General features: G+C 35.3%; 1 protein-coding gene across 2 annotated transcripts in view; it reads right to left on the bottom strand.

The window, feature by feature from the left end:
- The window catches only part of FZD3 (frizzled class receptor 3), a 110,924-nt gene that overhangs the window by 7,682 nt on the left and 81,814 nt on the right, over positions 1 to 21,428 (bottom strand). The window contains exons 6-7 of one of the 2 annotated variants that reach the window (XM_044225022.1): positions 18,943 to 19,176; positions 6,112 to 7,759 (exon numbers count right to left, since the gene is read on the bottom strand). In XM_044225022.1, coding sequence (XP_044080957.1) covers positions 7,546 to 7,759; positions 18,943 to 19,176 — 448 coding nt within the window. In that variant the 3' untranslated portion in view covers positions 6,112 to 7,545. Of the gene's footprint in view, positions 1 to 6,111; positions 7,760 to 18,942; positions 19,177 to 21,428 lie in introns of those variants that run through there. The other variant, XM_044225023.1, reaches the window with a different exon arrangement.

Genomic DNA, 21,428 nt, shown 5'->3' with positions numbered 1-21,428 from the left:
TAAAGGAAGACAATTATAAATGTTCTTTTCATAACTGGGGAGGGGAGAAGTAGTTAGAGAAATAGAAAATGGTGGATGGATAAATGTAAATTAAATCACGCTAAGATTATCTGCTTTATCTTACAGAATATCCCATTATCAAAACCTAGAAAATCTTCAATGAAATGTTCAGACCTCAGATGCAAGTTTAACAAATGTAGTAACAAAACATGCAGAGCCAGAGAACTGAAAATAAAAGTTTTTTTTTTTTCTTTACAGGCAATCAAAATAATATTGTAATATAGGTATGTCTGAATGAGAGAAGCTGGTCATCTAATTTAAATTCTAGAAGACAGGAAGGTTGTCTAATACAACGAACTGACCAAAGACAAGGAATCAAGTATAGACCAAAAACACACCAGAAATCAGTACATTTTCCTACATCAAAAACTTTCCATTATTCTTCCCTACCCATCAGACACCAAATCCAATACCTAGATTATAAATCTATAGACCAATGTGTTCAACAGATTGATATGAGCTAATACAGACAATCAGAGAAAGACAATGATCTTTAAAAGTAACAGGAACCTCCTTGGCCTGGTTCTCAGAGAACACAATTAAACCTTGCAAGAGAACTCTGGTGAGAGATTGTACTAATGGAATCTCTACATTTTATTAGATAGTTAAGGAGGCTTTAGGAAAACATCTTCTGCATAGTTAGAAAAAAAATTTAAAATAACCACATTTATCTCTAATATTTTAGAGCAGGACATTTCTCATGGCAATCTGGAAACGATACTTATTCAATGAATCTAAGAACATTTTAAGAATAATCATGAACATGAAAATTTCAATCCATTCCTTTGAAATTACTTTTACATTTTATAATAATTTTAATGTTGGTTAAAACCTGAGAGCTTAAAAAAAAACAAAAAACAAAACCCTGAGAGCTTTTTAACTCGCTATATGGGCCAACACTATCACTGCTTTGTTCACTAATTCCATCATGAATACATTTTGTTTAAAGTTTAGGCTAACTAGCTATATTCAAATTCAAGAGAACAAAGACCACAAAGTTTTATGCCATTTTTCTCCTGTATATCAGTACTAAGGTGCTAATACTGGTGTTTTAGGAGACTTTTCCTATGGGAAAAAAAAAAAAAAGTCATGTCAATTATTTGTAACGTTTCTTTCTCTTTTATTTCTTTAAACTTTTATTATATGTAATATAAGTTTCTCCTTAAAATTACTCAAAATCATAACTGGAAAACAAACTTAATAATGTATCTGAATCCTAACAATTTAAGTATAGATTGCATTAACAGTACAGGCTGATCTAGTAAATATAGTTCACTGGAAGAATAACAAGAATAAAAGTAAGCCAGAATAATGATTACAAAATGGTCGAGGGAAAACCAAATTACAGACAGGTAGAATTTGAAACACTATCTAATCTAATCCCCTTGTTTCTTTCATTTACAGACGAGAAAACCTGAGGTCCTAAGAGGTAAAATTTCAAAGTTACAAAGCTCATTGAAAACAGGTAATACTAGAAATCAGGTCTCCTGATTCTAAATTCTGTGTATTTAAAAAATAACATAATGCATTTTTACTAAGCATTAGGGAAAGAAATCCAATTCAGAACAAAGAAATTATGAAGTTCTAAAATTTTTCTTTTAAGTCAATAAGCACAACACAATTAAAGAAATATTTGCAAGTTAGCAAGATAAACAAGCTGACTTATATTAACAAAAACTTCAGGGCTGCTACAACAACAATAATAAAGTAGTTCAACCTACTTCAGGAAACAGGATAAAATAACAAACTTAAAAATATCACTGTCTTATAAATACCAAAGTTATTAGTAAATGGTAATTCCTATAATAATGGAACAGTGACTCTTCAAATTCTGAATTATTACAAAGTAAAAAACATATTTATCAGGGAAAACTGGTGACAGTAGTCAATAAAATGAGAATAAATTAAGATCAATGCTAGCATACCAATGAAAATGTCCAAGAAGGGAGACAATAGATTTCCTGAGCTAAATGATCATTAAAAAAAATAATAATAACCTGAAGGGAACTACAACGCATTTAAAATGAATGAACTACTCTCTTTTGTAAGAAGTAATGTACTGGTGTGGGATTTGACTAACATATAAGTGACACTTTACTTTCTTTCATCTTTATGGCAACAAAATTTTATTTTCTAACGAGAGATCACAGAATAGGAGCTATGTTTATTAACTTATTATATTAAATCTCTGCAAATCAGCCAAATAGGAATGTCCAAGAAATGGATGCTTTTAGGTAGACCATAACATTTTCTTTCCTAGAAGATTTTGGATCTTGGGAGACAATTATAATCCTGTATCAGTTTGATTATTAAAAAAGTATAGGATTAAAATTAAACCAGAAAAACATCCCAGGAGACTGCGTACAGTTAGATGAAGGGTAAGGTTTTCCTATGGAAGGAAAGGGTAAGGGTAAGGGTAAGGGCTGCTTAATCCTCTTATTCTTTACCCCCTCATATCACTGGAACAACAAAAAAATAAAATAAAATAAAAACCCAAATTTTAAAGGGATGTCAATGTATTTCTTTTCATGTAAAATAGAAATGACATAAGAATAATATATAAAGGGGCACCTGAGTGGCTCAGTCAGTTAGGAGTCTGCTTTTGGCTCAGGTCATGATCTCAGGGTCCTGGGATTGAACCCCATTTTGGGCTTCCTGCTCACTGGGAGGCCTGCTTCTCCTACTCCCCTTGCTTGTGTTCCCTCTCTCACTGTCTGTCAAATAAATAAATAAAATCTTAAAAAAAAAAAAGAAGAAGAATGTAAAAATGCGGCTACTGGGAAACAAATTAATTGAATGCAAACACTTTTTCTTATTTTAATCAGAAAAGGCATAAAAGAAGTTTAGAAGAATCATGAGTTCCTTTGTAAATCTAGGCTCCATAAAATTCTCTTCTGTGTATTGATGTGTGGAAAAGAATGGAGAAATCCTTACTTTATGTAGGTTTTAAAAATTATATATACAAACACATAAACAATTAAGATAATGTTACAACTTAAAATTTAAAGTTTTGCTAAGATGGATATCAAGTTATGGTTATTAACTTTTTAAAATTTGTCCTTAATCAGAAAGAATTAGGACATGAAAGTCCTCAAAAAAAACCAGTTAAAGGGACTACACTCCTCTTAATATTTTTCTTACAACTTTCAGTCAGTTTATATAATTCCATATCAAAAGAAAAATATAATGGAGATCCCCAAATTCCTGTTGAGAGTGACCTACAAATTTAACCATATAAATCTAAGAGTGTACTCTGGTATGTATATATTAAAAAACTAACACAGTTTAAGGGTATAGCTACTCTTGAAAAAGAACTTCATTTTTAAAAGGTTAATTGGATTGTTGATTCAAAGATTATACCAAAAAATACTTTTTGTTGTTGCTGCTAAATACTACTGAAGACCATATCCTTGTTTTCTATAACCCTAAGTTCTAACAAAACAGATAATATCTGTAGAGCAATTTATAGGTTACAGAGCACGTTAATTCATGTCATTTCATTTGATCCTTACAACCAAAGTCCAGTGAGGTAGGTTTTGGGGCCAAAAGTTACCTTATCCTCATTTTATACTGAAGAAATGGGAGACTAAATGACCTATCTTGCTCACATCATAATTATGGGTCTTCGAATTCTAAGCCTAATAGAATTTTCACTGCACAAGGCTATGTAAGTCATCCCAGTGATAATATGCAAATATACCTTTGGCATGTCAAAAGCAGTATAAGTATCATTATAATGAAATTTTGGCATGTTATTGTTTTCTAAGCTCTGGCCAATGATCCACTAATAAAATTTTTTAGGTAGTTCCTTTTTAATTACAGGGATAGAGCCTCAACCAAGATAGTTACAACTTGTTATATCCAGCTCTTATCACAAAGAAACTAATGAGGTAGGCTTAAATGTAGTATATTTTTCTAATTTAAAGAGATTCTTAGAATTTTCATATATCTGCTCTAAGAAGCAGAAAATCATTACTAATAAAAGTTTGCTTGAATATTCATTTACCCAACTAGTATACAAAGATTAACTTCACAGAAAACCAACAAGAGCTTAAATACTTCTAAGAACTGCTATTCACCTTTTAAAATTAATAAAGTGTTGGTACAAGTTTGTGTATATATTTCTCATGCAAGTTATGTTAATTATTTATTTATTATTTATTTATTTGCCACATGTTATTCTTGTAAAGCAGAAACTTTATTTCACTCGGTTTAAGTTTAGATCCTCCAAATTCCTTTGAGGTGAGATTCTCACTACTAAGGCTTAAAGTGAGTTTTATGACATGAGTTGTTCATTCATAAATATCAATTAAAAAACCTACTATGTACTAAGCTCTTTGCTAGTTGTTATTAATCAGTTATTCTTTGAAACCAATTACTGTTTTGAGCTTAATATTATCTTTTGTTTTAATTACTGAATAAATTAAATGGTATTGGTGAAATCGAAGTACTTTTTGAAAGCCTCTTGATTATATATTAACATTTTCAAGAGAACTATTTTCTCAGTTGTCAGCTATCCAAATAAAATGCTAAACATTATCACATGCCAATCAAAACACAAATTAAAGTTAAACATATGGTAAGAAAGCTGTCTCAACTTGTTCAAGTTGGATTAAGGGAACTGAGACTTTGAAATTGCTGGTTTGCCATAGTTCTTTAACAGTTTCTTAAAAAAGAATTCTTAATTTAAAGCACCAGTTTGATAAACAACATGACCCAAACTAAATATAGTTATCTAAAACAATGCATTGATGATATTAAGTAAATTCTGTGGAACAAAATTAAGATACTGAAAGTAACTGAAAGGTCAACATAACATTTACATATATGCCAACAGTGAGTTTAACAAAGAAGAGAAAATGAATATATAAAAAACAAAGGAGCACAAAGTTAAGATTTTCACAGGGATGTGCACTTAACCGTCTACACTTGGCCTACTTGTACAAGAAAATCAGTTAACATTTTGGCAATTGATAAAATAATGCAGATGGCGATGGATGACAACATCTTTGAGCTCAAACTGGTACCTTCTATTTTAACTTCTTATTTTTGTTTCTCAATGTTTGTTTTGGTCCTCTCATGCTGTTCTCAGGAGAGATTCTCAGGAAAAAAGCCTTATGAATTACTGAGTTATTGTATAAATGAGTTGTTGTAAGTCTGGCCTTCAGAGGAAAGGCTTACTAATTGTCAGTTATGAGGGAATTCAGATTCTTCCTATCGAGCACTAACTCCAGTTCCAAGGAGAAAGACAATGAAGACAGAGGAAAAAGAAAAATGCTTTGGGGCTGACTGTTCAAATATGTTCTATAAAGAGTTAATCATAAACAGTAAGATATATGTACTTTGAAAAAACATAATATACGAATTATTGTCAGAAAACCAATTTTTGTACTTGATGAAAGCCTTAAACACATGTCAAGGAATATACGACAGTAGCCCTCAAACAAATCTCCTAAATCCTTAATAATCTTAATCCCTTATATTCCACAATGTTTTACAGTTTTCAAATGATTTTTCACGTGATCCCCATTTGACAACTTTGTGAGGTAGGTACTTATCTTCTATCTTCATTTATAAACAAAGGAACTGAGGCTCAGAGAAGTTTACTTGTTAAAGATGAAAAAATTGGCATATAGCAAAGCCAGACCTCTCTAGAGTCTTGGAATATTTTCCAAAGTGTGATTCTTGGATTATCTGCATTAAGAATCACCTGTAGTATTTTCAGAAATACAGACTTTAAAAGCCCTACCACCTTTGACTTAGTTAGTAAGAAAGAATCTTTAGGAGTGCCCCAAATCCCACATTTATAATGAACAATAAAGTGAAGAACAAATGTTACCAGGTGATGATACAAAAGCACAACATTGAGTCCAGCTAGGTATTTATGTGATATAATATGATGCCATCAGCTCATTATCAGGGGGGCAAGTTAGATCAAAACAGTCTGCAGATTAGAATCACCTAGAAAGCTTTAAAAAAAAAATATATATATATATAGTATATGTATACACATACACACACACACACACACATATATATATATATATCTATAAATTCTCCTCTGAATGAGAGGAGGGTGTTGAGCATCAGAGGTTCCATAAGTGATTCTTATCCATAGTCAGGGCTGAGGACTACTTGTTTAAATATGCTTTACTATAAAACACATCCAGCATTTTCCACAATTCTTCTTTCCCTTCTGATCAATTTCATGCCTAATAAAGTTTGCAGTTTTTATTGTAAATTATTTAAACAGTACACGACAAAATGTCAAACATTTTTGAATTGATATTGGTAAGACTAAAAGATTATACTTCACAGCAAGACTACTCATGCTTCATTTAGTTACAATGATTTTCAAATACCTCAATCACCACTTTGGACTTAGGTTATATATATTTCAACTGTTTTAAAAAAAAAATGATCCAGAATCTAGAAACAGGAATGTGGGGCAAAAAGCTGTAGCCTAGTGGCTACTGTACAATGCAAATGCAGACTGATAGGATGGGCCTGGGTACCAAGATCTGGTGGCTTTGGCAAGATCACATCTCACTGTAGAAAAATACAACAATGAATATAGAGAAAATGTTTTGCCATTTTGTAACTGTGGTTCCCACAAAAGAGTTTATAATGTGTGATGCTTGTTACATGCCTTCTTGGAACAGATCTGAACACGAAGTTGTCTGTGAATCAATACTACTATATGGGTAAAGGTGGCTACAAATTAAACTTCTTTCACCATGCATATGGTTAAGTTATAAAAACACAGCCAGTAAAAGTAATATTTACAAAAGTAATAAAGACAGCACAATTGTAGAGAAAAAATGTCCATCTCTGCCTTTTATTCCATTGTTAATCTTAATCCTGTATGTTTCTGGATGAAGATTATTTCGATAGAATTTTTAAAGAGCCTTCAGATAAAGACTATTCAGATTCCTCTTCTGACCTTATATCCTATTAGCTAAAATACCCTTGCTGATTTATCAAATTCTCCTACAGTTTAAAAACATAGTTCTTTTTCACTTAGTGGAAAGAAAACTACAAAGTCCAACTATTCTTCTGAGAAATAAACCTTGCATAGAAAATTTCCTTAATTCTGAAATTTTTGTTTTATTAATACAACTACCAGAATGTTATCTCACAACTAGTTGATATCATATGAAAGTTCACTACAAAGCAGTCACCATACATTTAGGGTTTTTCTAAATATAAAATAAGTGGGCTTATAAAAATGCTTACCAGACAAATAATTATCTCTTCAATAACCTAGAAATAAGAATTATTTATGTGATGATATAATTATTAGCATTTTTGATGCCTTGATGTTCCAAGTTTGATGCAATATAAAAGGCGAAATTCACTTTTCCAATGGACACAATCTGCATCTGACTGAAAGCGTGATAACAGTGAGTTACAGCAATCAGTCATGCAAAGGCAAAGAATAAAATCTGCTTTTTAGATAGCACAAGTTTTCCACCTTCAGACAATTTAAGCACTGGTTCCATCTTCTTCAATGACCCGATTCATGCTGGTACCATGTGTGATGTGAGTCATAGGATTATTACTGAGGTCTCTGATACTGCTATGTCGTGACTGTTCGTTGAGCCGATGAGAACTACTGTGCCTGGAGTGATCCGTCAGTCGTGACATGCTGCCATGAGGTAGTCTCTCTTCCATTCCTCTATAACTGCACGGAGTGTACCTAACATACAAGAGTTTATTTTGAAGTAGGTAACAGAACACACTAGAAAACTAAGAATTGTCATGAAAATGCCTCATTATGTAAAATGATTAGGAAACCTGTAAGTGAAAAAGTAACAACCATCTTTTGATGATCTATAGTAATTTCAAAGAGTAGAGGTATTCACATCGTTGACAAGAAAGGAGGATAGCCATCTCCATTAAATTCAGAATTAAGGTCTTATTCCTTGCAAAGGAACAGAAGCTGAGGTTAAATAGAGCTGATATGCTAAGTATGGACACTTTTTTCATTCCAGTGAATTTCCGATTGCGAGATGGGTTCTGGCAGAGGAGGAACAATAATAGAAGAAATACAGCATTGTCTCAGGAAGTCTAGAAGGCTAGCTGGTTATAATTAGTACAACAAACTCAACTTTACTGAAAGACAAGGGTTGAAAGAGGGAGCATATGAAATTAGAGGAGAAATTAATGTAACCAAAAAAAAAAAAAGTGAATGAATTGTCAAGCAATAATGACACCATGTGCTGACAGCTTCTTTCTAGATAGCCTCAGTTAACAGCTGAACAACTACCTGTAAATGTCTTAATTATTATCCATTAGGGCTTGAGGCTGTGAAGATGCTATTTCATAAAAGCTACATCTATTTAAATATTCTAGTAACATCCTCATAACATTTGTAACCTATATTCCAGATAAAGCAAATTCTCTTCTTACCCCTAGCCAAGACCCAGCGTTTGAGAAGAAAATGTATGTGAACTGGGCTACACTGCGTATTGCAGGCAGGCAGTCTTCTCCCCATCACTGTGCTTATCTTGAAAGACAAGAGTGGGAGCATCAGAGTTAAGAAAACATACACTTACACCTCTTTTGTAAAAAAGTAATTTAGGATAACAAAGCTCAAAGAAAATGAAACTGAATGTAATTTATAACTTTAATTGATATATACTAAATTTTACTTTAGTGTTGCTAAAACTAAAAAGGATATAGCAGGCCATTCCTTTTTAAATAGTCATCAGGGATGCCTGCGTAGCTCAGCTGGTTGGGCGTCTGACTCTTGGTTTCAGCTCAGATTGTGATCTCAGGGTCGTGAGATCAGCCCTGCATGGGGCTCCTGCTTAAGATTCTCTCTCTCTCCCTCTGCCTTATCCCCTGCTCACATGTGCACTTGTTCTCTTTCTCAAAAAAAATAAATAAATATTTTTTTTAAATGGTCATCAAAAGAATGAATCATAAGCAGCTAAAGACCTATTGGTTGTCAAAATCATTCATTTATCATTTTTTCATAATAATTACAAATTTCATGACTCAATATGAATTATTTATAAAATTTAAAGATTCTAAAGACTGATTCATACACTACTTAGGTGATCCAGTTGTATAAAAGTGCTTGTCAAATGTTTTCTTCAGATCACAGAATCTAAAAATTGAGAAGCCCTGGGGCACCTGGGTGGCTCGGTGCATTAATCATGATCCCAGGGTTCTGGAATCTGGCCCAGCTACAGGTTCCCTGCTCAGTGGGGAGCCTGTTTCTCCTTCTCCCTCTGCCCTTCCTCCCAGCTCATGACCTCTCTTTCTCTGCCAAATAAATAAGTAAATAAATCTATCTTTTAAATGGCAAGTCCTTCTATTTTTATTATTTTTATTAAAAGTTGTATCCATTTATTTTAGAGAGAAAGAGTGAGAGAGCGCACAAGTTGGGGAAGAGGCAAAGGGAGAGAAGCAGACTTCCTGCTGAGTGTGGAGCTCCCACATGGCTTGATCCCATGATCATGATCCCATGGGATCCCATGATCCCATGAACTGAAGATCATGACCTGAGCCAAAACCAAGAGTTAGATGCCCAACTGCTAGAGCCACCCAGATGCCCCTTTTTATTAAAAAGATTTTAGTTTTAAATAATCTTTACCCTGAACTCACAAACCCTGAGAACAAGAATTGTGTGCTCCACCAACTGAGGCAGCAGGGTGCCCCAGAAGTTCTTTTGAAATGATAAAAAGAGGGGCACCTGGGTGGCTCGGTCATTAAGTGTCTGCCTTCAGCTCAGGTCATGATCCCAGGGTCATGGAATTGAGCCCCACATCGAGCCCCACACTGGGCTCCCTGCTCAGTGAGGAGCCTGCTTCTCCCTCTCCCACTGTTCCCGCTTGTATTCCTTCTCTTGCTGTGTCTCTGTCAAATGAATAAATAAAATCTTTAAAAAAAAATGATAAAAAGAAAGCATGTCTTTTGTTTCCAGTCTGAATAAAGCAAAAAATAATTTAAGAATGAAAAGATCCATTTTAAGTATTTAAAAAATTTATTTTAATAGGTAAAAGGGCATTTAACTTTTTTCTATTAAAAGATATTTCATATTCAGGACAAATAGTTTTAAATTTGATTTATATATTTTGGTAAAAAATTATAGCTTGCAAATGAAAATATTTCAGAATGAGTTTATTGTTCTAGTTAATAATTATTATTTTACATCATGATTATTGTCCTAAATTGAGTGAAAGATTTTTCCAATTATAATTTGCCAGGTAATTTGGAGATCTTTCACCTCTCAATGACTTCATAAGCATCTATTTCAAATAAATATGACAAATGAAAAAAGCAAAGTATGATACAGTTTAATGAATGATATCATAGTAATTAAAAAATAAAAATAAATCAGGGAGGGCATGTGCTTTTGGGTAAATTGGAAGGGGAGATGAACCATGAGAGACTATGGACTCTGAAAAACAATCTGAGGGGTTTGAAGTGGCGGGGGGGTGGGAGGTTGGGGTACCAGGTGGTGGGTATTATAGAGGGCACAGCTTGCATGGAGCACTGGGTGTGGTGAAAAAATAATGAATACTGTTTTTCTGAAAATAAATAAATTGGAATTAAAAAAAAATAAAATAAATCATTATTTAAAAATATGAATTGGGTATTTTCTAAAATAAAACCTAAATTTAACCAATAAACTTCAAAACATACATCCAACTATTGGTTTTGGCTCAGATCATAATCTCAAGAGTTGTGAGGTCGAGCCCCACATTGGCCTCCACAATCAGCATGGTCTCTGTTTAAGACTCTCTTGCCCTTTTCTTCCGTCTGCCCCCACCCCACTCTTTCTCTCTCAAAATAAATAAATAAATATTTAACACCTACTCTACCATCTATACTACTACATATCTACTCTAATACACGATATAAAAATGTACATTAAATTTAATATAAGCTTAGGCAAAATGATAGGTATGGTTAATTTGCTGAAAAGATAATATGGTGTATTCCAAAGTCAAAATGAAAGAAACTTAAGATGATTTAACCTTTTTGATTCTCTATATTAGTTGCTGCCATTAATATAAATATTTGAATTCATTTTGGTTTAACCAGTATCTCATTATATTCATTCCCTAGTTTTCCCTTGTCATGTCACCTACTTATCACCTAATGGCTCATTCCCAAACCTCCACCTACCTACTCATCCACTTCCCTTTCTACCCATCTCCAAGTCTATCTAATAATTACTTATTCTTTGAAGTTGACATACATGTGTAGGTGTATTTGCCTTTGTCTGTTTTATTTCATGGAGCACTGGGATGAATAATTACCCATCAAAGAGTTTGGACTAAAGTGAGTATTGAGAAGCAGGTGTGTGCGTGCGTGCGTCCGTGTGTGTGTGTGTGTGTGTGTGTGTGCGTGCATGTGATTTCATAATCAGATACTGTGAGATGGTGAGAAAACAATGGCCAAAAGACAGTATTAACATGTAAACTCAAAAACTGACAGAAAAGAAAGAAATCTCCATGAGATGGTTTCTGGAATTATGAAAACTCCTATTTAGACTTTTAGGTTCAACGTGGTCTCAGACTCTTTCAGATCTGCTCTTATGTTCTGGCTATGGCAAAGGACCGTACAGTATGCATATTCGTGTACCAGACATAACACCCTTAGTACACTGTCATTTTAATTCTGGGCCCTGAATTCCTGAGAAATGCCCACATCTATTCTTCCTTCTTTCTCACCCTCCCTTCCTTCTTCCTTTCCTTCCTCTCTCTCCCTTTTTCTTTCTTTCTTTCTCTCTATTTCTTTCTTTCTTTCTTTTATAATCTCTACACCCAACGTGGGGCTCAAACTCATAAACCCAAGATCAAGAGTTGCATGCTCTACTGACTGAGCCAGCCAGGCACCCCTAAATGTCCACATTATTTCTAAAGTCATTAGTTATTGAACAGATTTACCTCTCAATAGATAGACACACAGACAATACAGACAAACAGATATACAGATAGAAATATATGCCTAGCACTGTGCTAAGTATTGTGGGGAAATACAGAGATGTCTGTCACCTAGTTTTCATTTCTCCAGAAGTTACAAACTTAGCTGAGAAAAGACAGCTGTATGAAAAATAGGTCATACCCCCAAAATAATTAAAAAGCAATTAACTGCCATGGATATGGGAATTAAGCAGGCCTTAAAGGATGGGTATGATTTTGATTAAGCAGAGAAGTAGGAAAGGCCATTATAGGAAGTCATAATCTACCCTCTGGTTTTCATAGTACTATACTTTTATAGATTCCTTCATATATCAATAAATACTTTCTTTGAATCACATCTGGCTATTCCTCTTGTGTTATTATTACTGTAAGTATTTATTTATTTATTTATTTATTTATTTATTTTAACTGTAGGTATTCAAACCAAGGTCTTATTCTTGGTCTGTTCTTTTTTTATTATGTTTCAAGTAATTCCATCTCATAATTTTATTTTTTTATTTTTATTTTTTTTAAAGATTTATTTATTTATTAGAGAGAGAGAGATCACAAGTAGGCAGAGAGGCAGACAGAGGGGGTGTGGGGAAGCAGGCTCCCTGCTGAGCAAAGAGCCTGATGCAGGGCTCGATCCCAGGACCCTGGGATCATGACCTGAGCAGAAGGCAGAGGCTTTAACCCACTGAGCCACCCAGGCGCCCCCAATCTCATAATTTTAATTATCAATTACCTTACATTAGTGATTAAAAACTTTCTTATCTACGCTCCAGTTCCATTCAGATTACAGAGGCTGAAATACTCTATATTTCATCGCCTACAGAAATTTTCTACTCAATATGGATTTATCTTTATTACCATTCACTCACCCTATGTATTTCCTCTCAGATATTTTCATGGGCCAATTTGATCTTTCCCTTATAAAATTCTATAACATCAATCATCTCTAACACTCACTGTTTTAATTATACGTGACTTGCACTACTATGTAATTGGCTCTTAGGTAACTATGTCTTATCGTTCCTATAAGATTATGCTCCTGGGGTGCCTGGGTGGCTCAGTGGGTTAAGCTGCTGCCTTCGGCTCCGGTCATGATCCCAGGATCCTGGGATCGAGTCCCGCATCGGGCTCTCTGCTGAGCGGAGAGCCTGCTTTCCTCTCTCTCTCTCTCTCTCTCTCTCTTTCTCTGCCTGCCTCTCTGCCTACTTGTGATCTCTCTCTGTCAAATAAATAAATAAAATCTTTAAAAAAAAAAAAAAAGATTATGCTCCTAGGGGTGCCTCGGTGGCTCAGTCAGTTGAGCATCTGTCTTTGGCTTAGGTCATGATCCCGTGGTCCTGGGGTCCTGGGAATGAGTCCCATGTCAGGTTCCCTGTTCAGCAGGGAGCCTATTTCTCCCTCTCCCCCTGTCGCTGCCTCTGCTTGTGCTCTCTCTTTGTCAAATAAATCGGTAAAATCTTAAAAAAAAAAAAAAAAAAGATTATGCTCCTACAATGTAGAAATTATACCTAACCTTTCTTCTATATAACTATACACAGAATGCCATATGCACAGGAAGTGTATTATAAATAATTGTTCATTCCCTTTTGAAAAGGATGAGGCTAACAATGTCAAATGCCCAATAATGCTGAGTTAGTTCACAGAGGGTGGTGTTGACAAAACATATGCTAAGACTCCCAAATCCCTCCCTCCTTATAAGTATCTCAATTTACTTATTCCTGCAGAAACTTCCCAACTGGGATTACTTATAATCTTTTCTTCTATGCTGTTGCCAAAGTGATCTTACTAAAACACAAATCTGATTTTATTACCCTAAGGCTTCAAGACCTTTAATAGTTGCTTATTACTGGCAGGAAAAAAATCCAAACTCCTCAGCATGTTTCATCTACCCAAGCTATATACTGTGCTCTAGCTCTCCTCTGGTACCTAACTGCCTGTTTGTCCTCCTTGCTTCCACACATGCTATTTCTTTGTCTTTAATTTCAACTGCCTCCACTACATCCTATTCAAAGTGGAAATCCTGCCTGTGGAGCTTTCTATGACTTTCAATAATAACTTAAATGGTTCTCTTCTCTGGGATCTCAAAGCATTCTGTGTATCATTTTATTATACCCATTAGAGTGTATTACAACTGTACTCTTTGTCTTCCATCTCTGTGTCCCTAACACTTAGAAGAGTGCTTCTCATATAGGAGTGTTTAATGGAAGGACAATGGCAAAAAAATGAAAGTATCTTTGAATGTGGTTAAAAAATAGGTCGGGGCGCCTGGGTGGCTCGGTTGGTTGAGCGTCTGCCTTTGGCTCAGGTTGTGATCTTGGGGTTCTGGGATCAAGCCCCTGCATTGGGCTCCCTGCTTGGCCGGAGGCCTGCTCCTCCCTCTCCCACTCCTCTTGCTTGTGTTCCGTCTCTCGCTGTGTGTCTTTCTGCCAAAAAATAAATAAAATCTTTAAAAAATTAAAAAAAAACCAGATCATTGTTAATGTTAGAAAGTATAGTTTAGGTGGGTAAGAAAACAAAAAAGGGATATCTATGAAATGAAGCATGTTATAGGTAGAAAGAAAATATTCAACATACTCATTTCAAAAATTTGCAAAAAGAAATGAATAAAAAAATATATCACAAAGAAGGACTGCTAATTTTTTAAAAAACACAGATAGCTGACCAAGTTAGAAGGCAAAAGAAAGCACTTTGAGGAAAAAACCAGAAGGCTTAAAGTGTAAGTGTAGAAATCATATCCTACACTCAGAGGATAGAGAAGACAGAGAGAGAGGCTGGAAAGAGACTGGAAGAATATAGGACAGTTGTTGAAACAGATGTTTTAAAGTGGGCATGGGACACTTTCCATTTCAGGCATTAAAATTTTCATTCTTTTAGTTTCCCAAACTAGAAATCTGGAAAAAAAAAAACAAAGAAAAAAAACCCAACCAAACAAAAAAACTTTGGCATGTTCCTTCTACCCAGCTGTTATTAATCTATAACCAACTATCATTTCTTCTTTCTACATATCTTTCAAATCAGTTCTCTCTTCCTCCTGTCACTACTCTCCTACCTAATAAGTCTTCATCAACTCAATGAATTACTGCAAAGCTCCTAAGAAGTTTCTAATAATAATAAGTTAATAATAACTTCTATTATTATTCTAAGTGAACAAATAAAATATAAGTATCACATTGTAGAGTCTAGAAGTTGGCAAACTTTTTCTATGAAAAGGCACATAATAAATATTTTAGGCTTTGTGGATCATATGGTCTCTGTTTTAATGATTCATTTCTGCCGTTGTATTATGAAAACAGCCATAAATATGTACAATCAGAATGGGAATGGCTTTTCCAATTAAACTTTATTTATAAAAAGTGAAAGGGGCTAGAGTTGGCTAGTGAGCCAGAGTTTGCCAGCCCTTGTATTGGAGGAGCAGTAGTAGTGTGGAGGAGGGAGTAAATCTGGTCAGGATAGGGTCAGAGAAAGCTTCATGGAGAATGTTTGAGAAGGCTGGGTGTGTTTTCTTTAAATTTGATAATGGAGACACTACAAGTTGACATTAGGTTCTTACTGAGATAAGCACTGTTCCACGCAATTACATATGATATCTCATTTACGCTTTATAACATTCCTTTTTTAAAAAGATTTTATGTATTTATTTGAGAGACAGAGTGTATAAGAGTGACCAGGAGCAGGGGAAGGACAGAGGGAGGGAAGCAGACTTCCCGCTGAGCAGGAAGCCTAAAATGGAGCTCAATCCCAGGACTTGGAGATCATGACCTGAACCAAAAGCAGATGCTTCACCGACTGATCCACCCAGGCGCCCCTTTACAACATTCCTAAAGAGGCAGGTATTCCCATTTCCCTTTTACAGATGGGGAAACTGAGCATTTTCATTCCAGGCCCCATGTTTTGTGTTGTTTTTTTTTTAAAGATTTTATTTATTTATTTGACAGAGATCACAAGTAGGCAGAGAGGCAGGCAGAGAGAGAGGGGGGAGCAGGCTCCCTGCTGAGCAGAGAGCCTGATGTGGGGCTCGATCCCAGGATTCTGGGATCATGACCTGAGCTGAAGGGAGAGGCTTTAACCCACTGAGCCACCCAGGCGCCCCAAGACCCCATGTTTTTACCTGCAACACTAATACTGACTATATTCTCTTTTTTGAGTTTGTTAAGAACACAGATCATGCCTAAATCATCTTATTCCCAGAGCCTAGCATAGTGCTTGATATAGTGCGCATTCCATAATTATTTGCTAAATTAATCCTATTAACATATCCACTTTCACCCTGGCCTTCTCTTTGCCTTAATACCTTTCAATGCCTCCATATTTGCTGACTGCATTGGGTATAAACCTCTAAACTCTAACTGGCTTTAAGTCTGGCCATAATCCAGGGAAACTGTACCTAGCAAAGTTCAAAAAGCTTAATTATGTCCAACTTCTTCTAGAAATTTTATGGTTTGGGGTCTCACATTTAGGTCTTTAACCCATTTTGAATTTATTTTTGTGTATGGTGCAAGAAAGTGGTCTGGTAACATTCTTTTGCATGTTACTGTCCAGTTTTCCAAACACCATTTGTTGAAGAGACTGTCTTTTACCCACTGTATATTCTTACCTCCTTTGTCCATATTATGTGTTGGTTTATTTTTGGACTCTCTATTATGTTCCACTGATTTATGTGTCTATTTTTGTGCTAATACCATCCTGTTTTGATTAGTACATGTTTGTAGTATATCTTGAAATCTGGGATTATGATACCTCCAACTTTGTTCTTCTTTCTCAAGATTGCTTTGGCTATTCGGGGTCTTTTGTAGTTCCATACAAATTTTAGGATTATTTGTTCTAGTTCTGTGAAAACTGTTGTTGGTATTTTGACAAGAGATTACATTAAATCTGTAGATTGTTTTGGGCAGTACGGATATTTTAAACAATATCGGTTCTTCTAATCCTTAAGCATGGACTATCTTTCCATTTGTTGTGTCATCTTCAATTTATTTCAACAGTGATTTATAGTTTTTGGAGTATAGGTCTTTTGCCTTTTTGGTTAGGTTTATTCTTAGGTATTTTATCATTAGTAGTAGTATTCTTTGAAGACTTTAATTAATCAATTAACAGAGAAAGAAAGAGATGGAGAGAGAGAGAGAGAAGGGACACAAAGCAGGGGAAGTGGGAGAGGGAGAAGCAGGCTTCCTGCCGAGCAGGCAACCCAATGTGAGGCTTGATCCCAGGACCCTGGGACCATGACCTGAGCCCAAGGCAGATGCTTAATGACTGAGCCACCAGGCACCCCAGGTATTTTATTATTTTTAGTGCAGTTGTAACTGAGATTGTTTCCTGAATTTCTTTTTCTGCTGCTTCATTACTAGTGTACAGAAATGCAACAGATTTCTGTATATTAATTTTGTATCCTGTGACTTTACTGAATTCATTTATCAGCACTAATAGTTTTCTGGTGGAGTCATTAGAGTTTTCTATATATAGTATCATGCCATCTGCAAATAGTGAAAGTTTTACTTCTTCAGTACCAATTTGGATGCCTTTGAACATAGGCAGTAATCTCTCTGACATTGGCCATAGAAACATTTTTCTAGATATGTCTCCTCAGGCAAGGGAAACAAAAATTAAACTACTGGGATTACACCAAAATAAAAGCGTTTTGCACAGTGAAGGAAACTATCAACAAACAACAAGGGAACCTGCTGAATGGGAGAAGATAATTGCAAATGATATATCCAATTAGGGGTTAATATCCAAAAATATATAAAGAACTTACACAACTCAACCTTAGAAAAACAAAGAATCCCATTAAAAGATAAGCAGAGCACCTGATTAGACATTTTTCCAAAGGAGATATACAGATGGCCAACAGACACATGGAAAGATGCTCGACATCACTAATCATCAGGGAAATACAAATCAAAACCACAATAAGATAGCACCATATACCTGTCAGAGTGGGTAAAATAAAATAGACAAGAAATAACAAATGTTGGTGAAGATGTGGAGAAAAAGGAATCCTAGTGCATTATTGGTAGGAATGCAAACAGGTGCAGCCTCTGTGGAAAACAGTATGGAGGTTCTTCAAAAAATTAAAAACAGAATTACCACATGGTCCAGTAATTCTGCTACTGGGTATTTACCCAAAGAAAACAAAAATACTAGTTTGAAAAGATATATGCATTCCTATGTTTACAGTGGCATTACCTATGGAAGTGATCTAAGTGTCTATCTATACATGAATGGATAAAGAAGATGGGGTATAGGGACGCCTGGGTGGCTCAGTTGGTTAAGCAGCTGCCTTCGGCTCAGGTCATGATCCCAGCATCCTGGGATCGAGTCCCACATTGGGCTCCTTGCTCGGCAGGGAGCCTGCTTCTCCCTCTGCCTCTGCCTGCCATTCTGTCTGCCTGTGCTCACTCTCCCCCCCACCGATAAATAAATAAAATCTTTAAAAAAAAAAAAAAAAAAAAGAAGATGGGGTATATATAAAAAAAATGAGAAATTACTCAGCCATAAAAAGAAAGAGATCTTGCCATTGGCGAAAATATGGATAAACCTAGAAGGCAAAATGCTAAATGAAATAAGTCAGATGAAAAAAGACAAATGCCGTATGATTTCACTCACATGTGGAATTTAAGAAGCAAAACAAATGCACAAAGAAAAAAGAGAGACCAACAACAACAACAAAAGACTTTTAAATACTGAGAACAAACTGGTGGTTACCAGAGGGGAGGTGGATAAAGGGATGGGTGAAACAAAAAGGAGATTAAGAGTATAATTATGATGAGCACTGAGTAATGATAACACCTAAAAGTAATGTGACACTGTATGTTAATTATATTTCAATTAAAAACATTGTTTTAGATACAAATAATGTCCAACTTCTATTTCAGAACTGGTTACCCTTCCTTCATAGCTGTGTGACTCTAATTCAAAATGTGAAATAAACTAAGCTACCAACAAAACTCACCTGCCATCACGGGATCTGTGGAGACTGCCGTGGTAGCTGCTTACTTTGCTGTGGACGCTCCCTGCCTTGCTTCTCTGATCATCCACCATAGCAAGCTGAGTTGAAGAAGCATGTGTGGATGTTCCTTGAGTGGAAGTTCCTCTTGATTTTCTTATAATAGGAGTATTTGGATCCCTCAAAAGAGACTGAGCAAAATCAGGTTCCTGTAGTACCTGTCGGCTCTCATTCACTATCCTAGAAAACAAAATACTAAATTTAAGATACAGACTAACATCCCCATAGACCAATAAATGTGACACACTGACATTATTCTTGAAATTAATTGCTCTCCAAATAATGTCTTTAGGAGAGATATAAGGTAACATTGTTGACAGAGGAAAGAATTTAACAAAGATTATGTCAATCTATACTTTAGGGTGGTATGATGGAAAGAAGCCTGCATACTGGAATTAGAAATCTGGATTTTAGCTCAATAAATACATGAACTTAAGCAAGTCATTATCCCCTTTTCTTCATTTTCCTCATCTATAAGATGAAGTCATATGATTTCATCATTTCTAAAAGTCCCTTTCAATTAAAGAAATTTATGATTCTCAAGTACACTGAAATATTACAAAGATATTACAATAGAGAAATTTTTTTCTTGCATGGTTTATGGATGTAATGGAGGCCTCACTGTAGCACAAATATATATATATATATTTATATATATATATTTTAATTAATTTATTTATTTTAGAGACATAGAGAGGGAGCACACACACACATGCAGGGGGAGGCAGAGAGAGAGAGAGAGAGAAAATCTCAAGCAGACTCCCCAGTGAGTATGGGGACCTGAGATGACCTGATATCATGACCCGAGCTGAAATCAAGAGTTGGATGCCCAAATGACTGAGCTACCCAGGTGCCCCAACAGGTATATTTTTCAACCTGTAAGAACAGTTTTCTTTTAAATTATTTTTATTAACATATAATGTATTATTTGCCCCAAGCATACAGGTCTGTGAATCATCAGGTTTATACATTTCACAGCACTCACTGTAGCACGTACCCTCCCCAATGTCCATAACCCAACCACCCTCTCCTTATACCCCCACCCCCAGCAACCCTCAGTTTGTTTTGTGAGATTAGTAAGAGTCTCTTATGGTTTGTCTCCCTCCTGATCCCATCTTGTTTCATTTTTTCCTTCCCTACCTCCCAAACCCCCACCCTGCCTCTCAAATTCCTTATGCTGAGTGAAATATGTCAATAAGAGAAAGACAATTATATGATCTCTCTAATATGAAGAACAGTTGTTTTAAGGCTACAAGTTGGTCTTATGGTGAAACAGTTGTTCAGTACTAGAATAAACATGAGTGGTCAAAATTAATGAAAAATTAATTTAAGCTAAGATAAAATTAATTACTAGACATCTTAAAGGCTTAAGGAAAAAAACTTAAGATGAATTATTGTCAAGAACAAAAGTTTTTAACTGCTAGAGAATGGTTAAAAGCAGATGTTTATTATAATGAACAAAGCAACAATTAAATTGATCAAAGAGCCAGTTAAATAGTCGCCAAGATCAGAGTCTCAGGTTATATAAATGACTATGAGAAGAGAATCAGAGGTTAAAGTTAAAATAAGGTAAATAGGGTGCCTGGGTGGCTCAGTGGGTTAAGCCGCTGCCTTCGGCTCAGGTCATGATCTCAGGGTCCTGGGATTGAGTCCCGCATTGGGCTCTCTGCTCAGCAGGGAGCCTGCTTCCTCCTCTCTCTCTCTCTGCCTGCCTCTCTGCCTACTTGTGATCTCTCTCTGTCAAATAAATAAAAATAAAATCTTTAAAAAAAAATAAATAAGATAAATAATTTCATGAAAAAATAAAGCTCCAGCATATATAGATTGGACCATACAATGAGACAGTGCATAGATTCTAACTTTTCAGATTACAAAAGGATCCTCCTTATTACTATTATTTTTAGTGGTGAGGTAGGAGGGTTAAAGGCAGGCTAATACTTGTTGAGTACCCACATTATGCCAGGTATTTCACATTCACTCTCCTTTGATCCTTCTTAATAATGTTTTTATTATGGAGATCAATGTCCTAAGAGGGTATCTGTTAAGCGGATATTATATATCTATTGTGAATAGATATCTATCAAAAATAAATACTGTGATCTCCATTTCATAGATGAAGAAACTGAGGTTTAAAGGATTAAAGAACTTTCCAAAGTCATACACCAAAACCAACAGTCAGGGATCAAACTTAAGTTTAAATGGCTTAGGGGAACCTGGGTAGCTCAGTCAGTTCAGGGTTCAGCTCTTGATTTCGAATCAGGTCATGATCTCAGGACTGTGAATTCCAGCCCCACACTGGGCTCTATGCTGAGTGTGGAGCCTGCCTGAGATTCTCTCTTCCATTCCCCTGCCCCTCCCCCACACTTTCGTGTTCACTCTTAACAAATGGCTTAAAAGCCAAAGTAATGATAAAATGTTTGTAATGATAAAAT

This window comes from Neovison vison, chromosome 11 (assembly GCF_020171115.1).
Source record: "Neovison vison isolate M4711 chromosome 11, ASM_NN_V1, whole genome shotgun sequence".
NCBI lineage: Eukaryota > Metazoa > Chordata > Mammalia > Carnivora > Mustelidae > Neogale > Neogale vison.
Note: the sequence above shows the minus strand (reverse complement) of the source record. Positions and strands in the feature narration are given on the sequence as shown.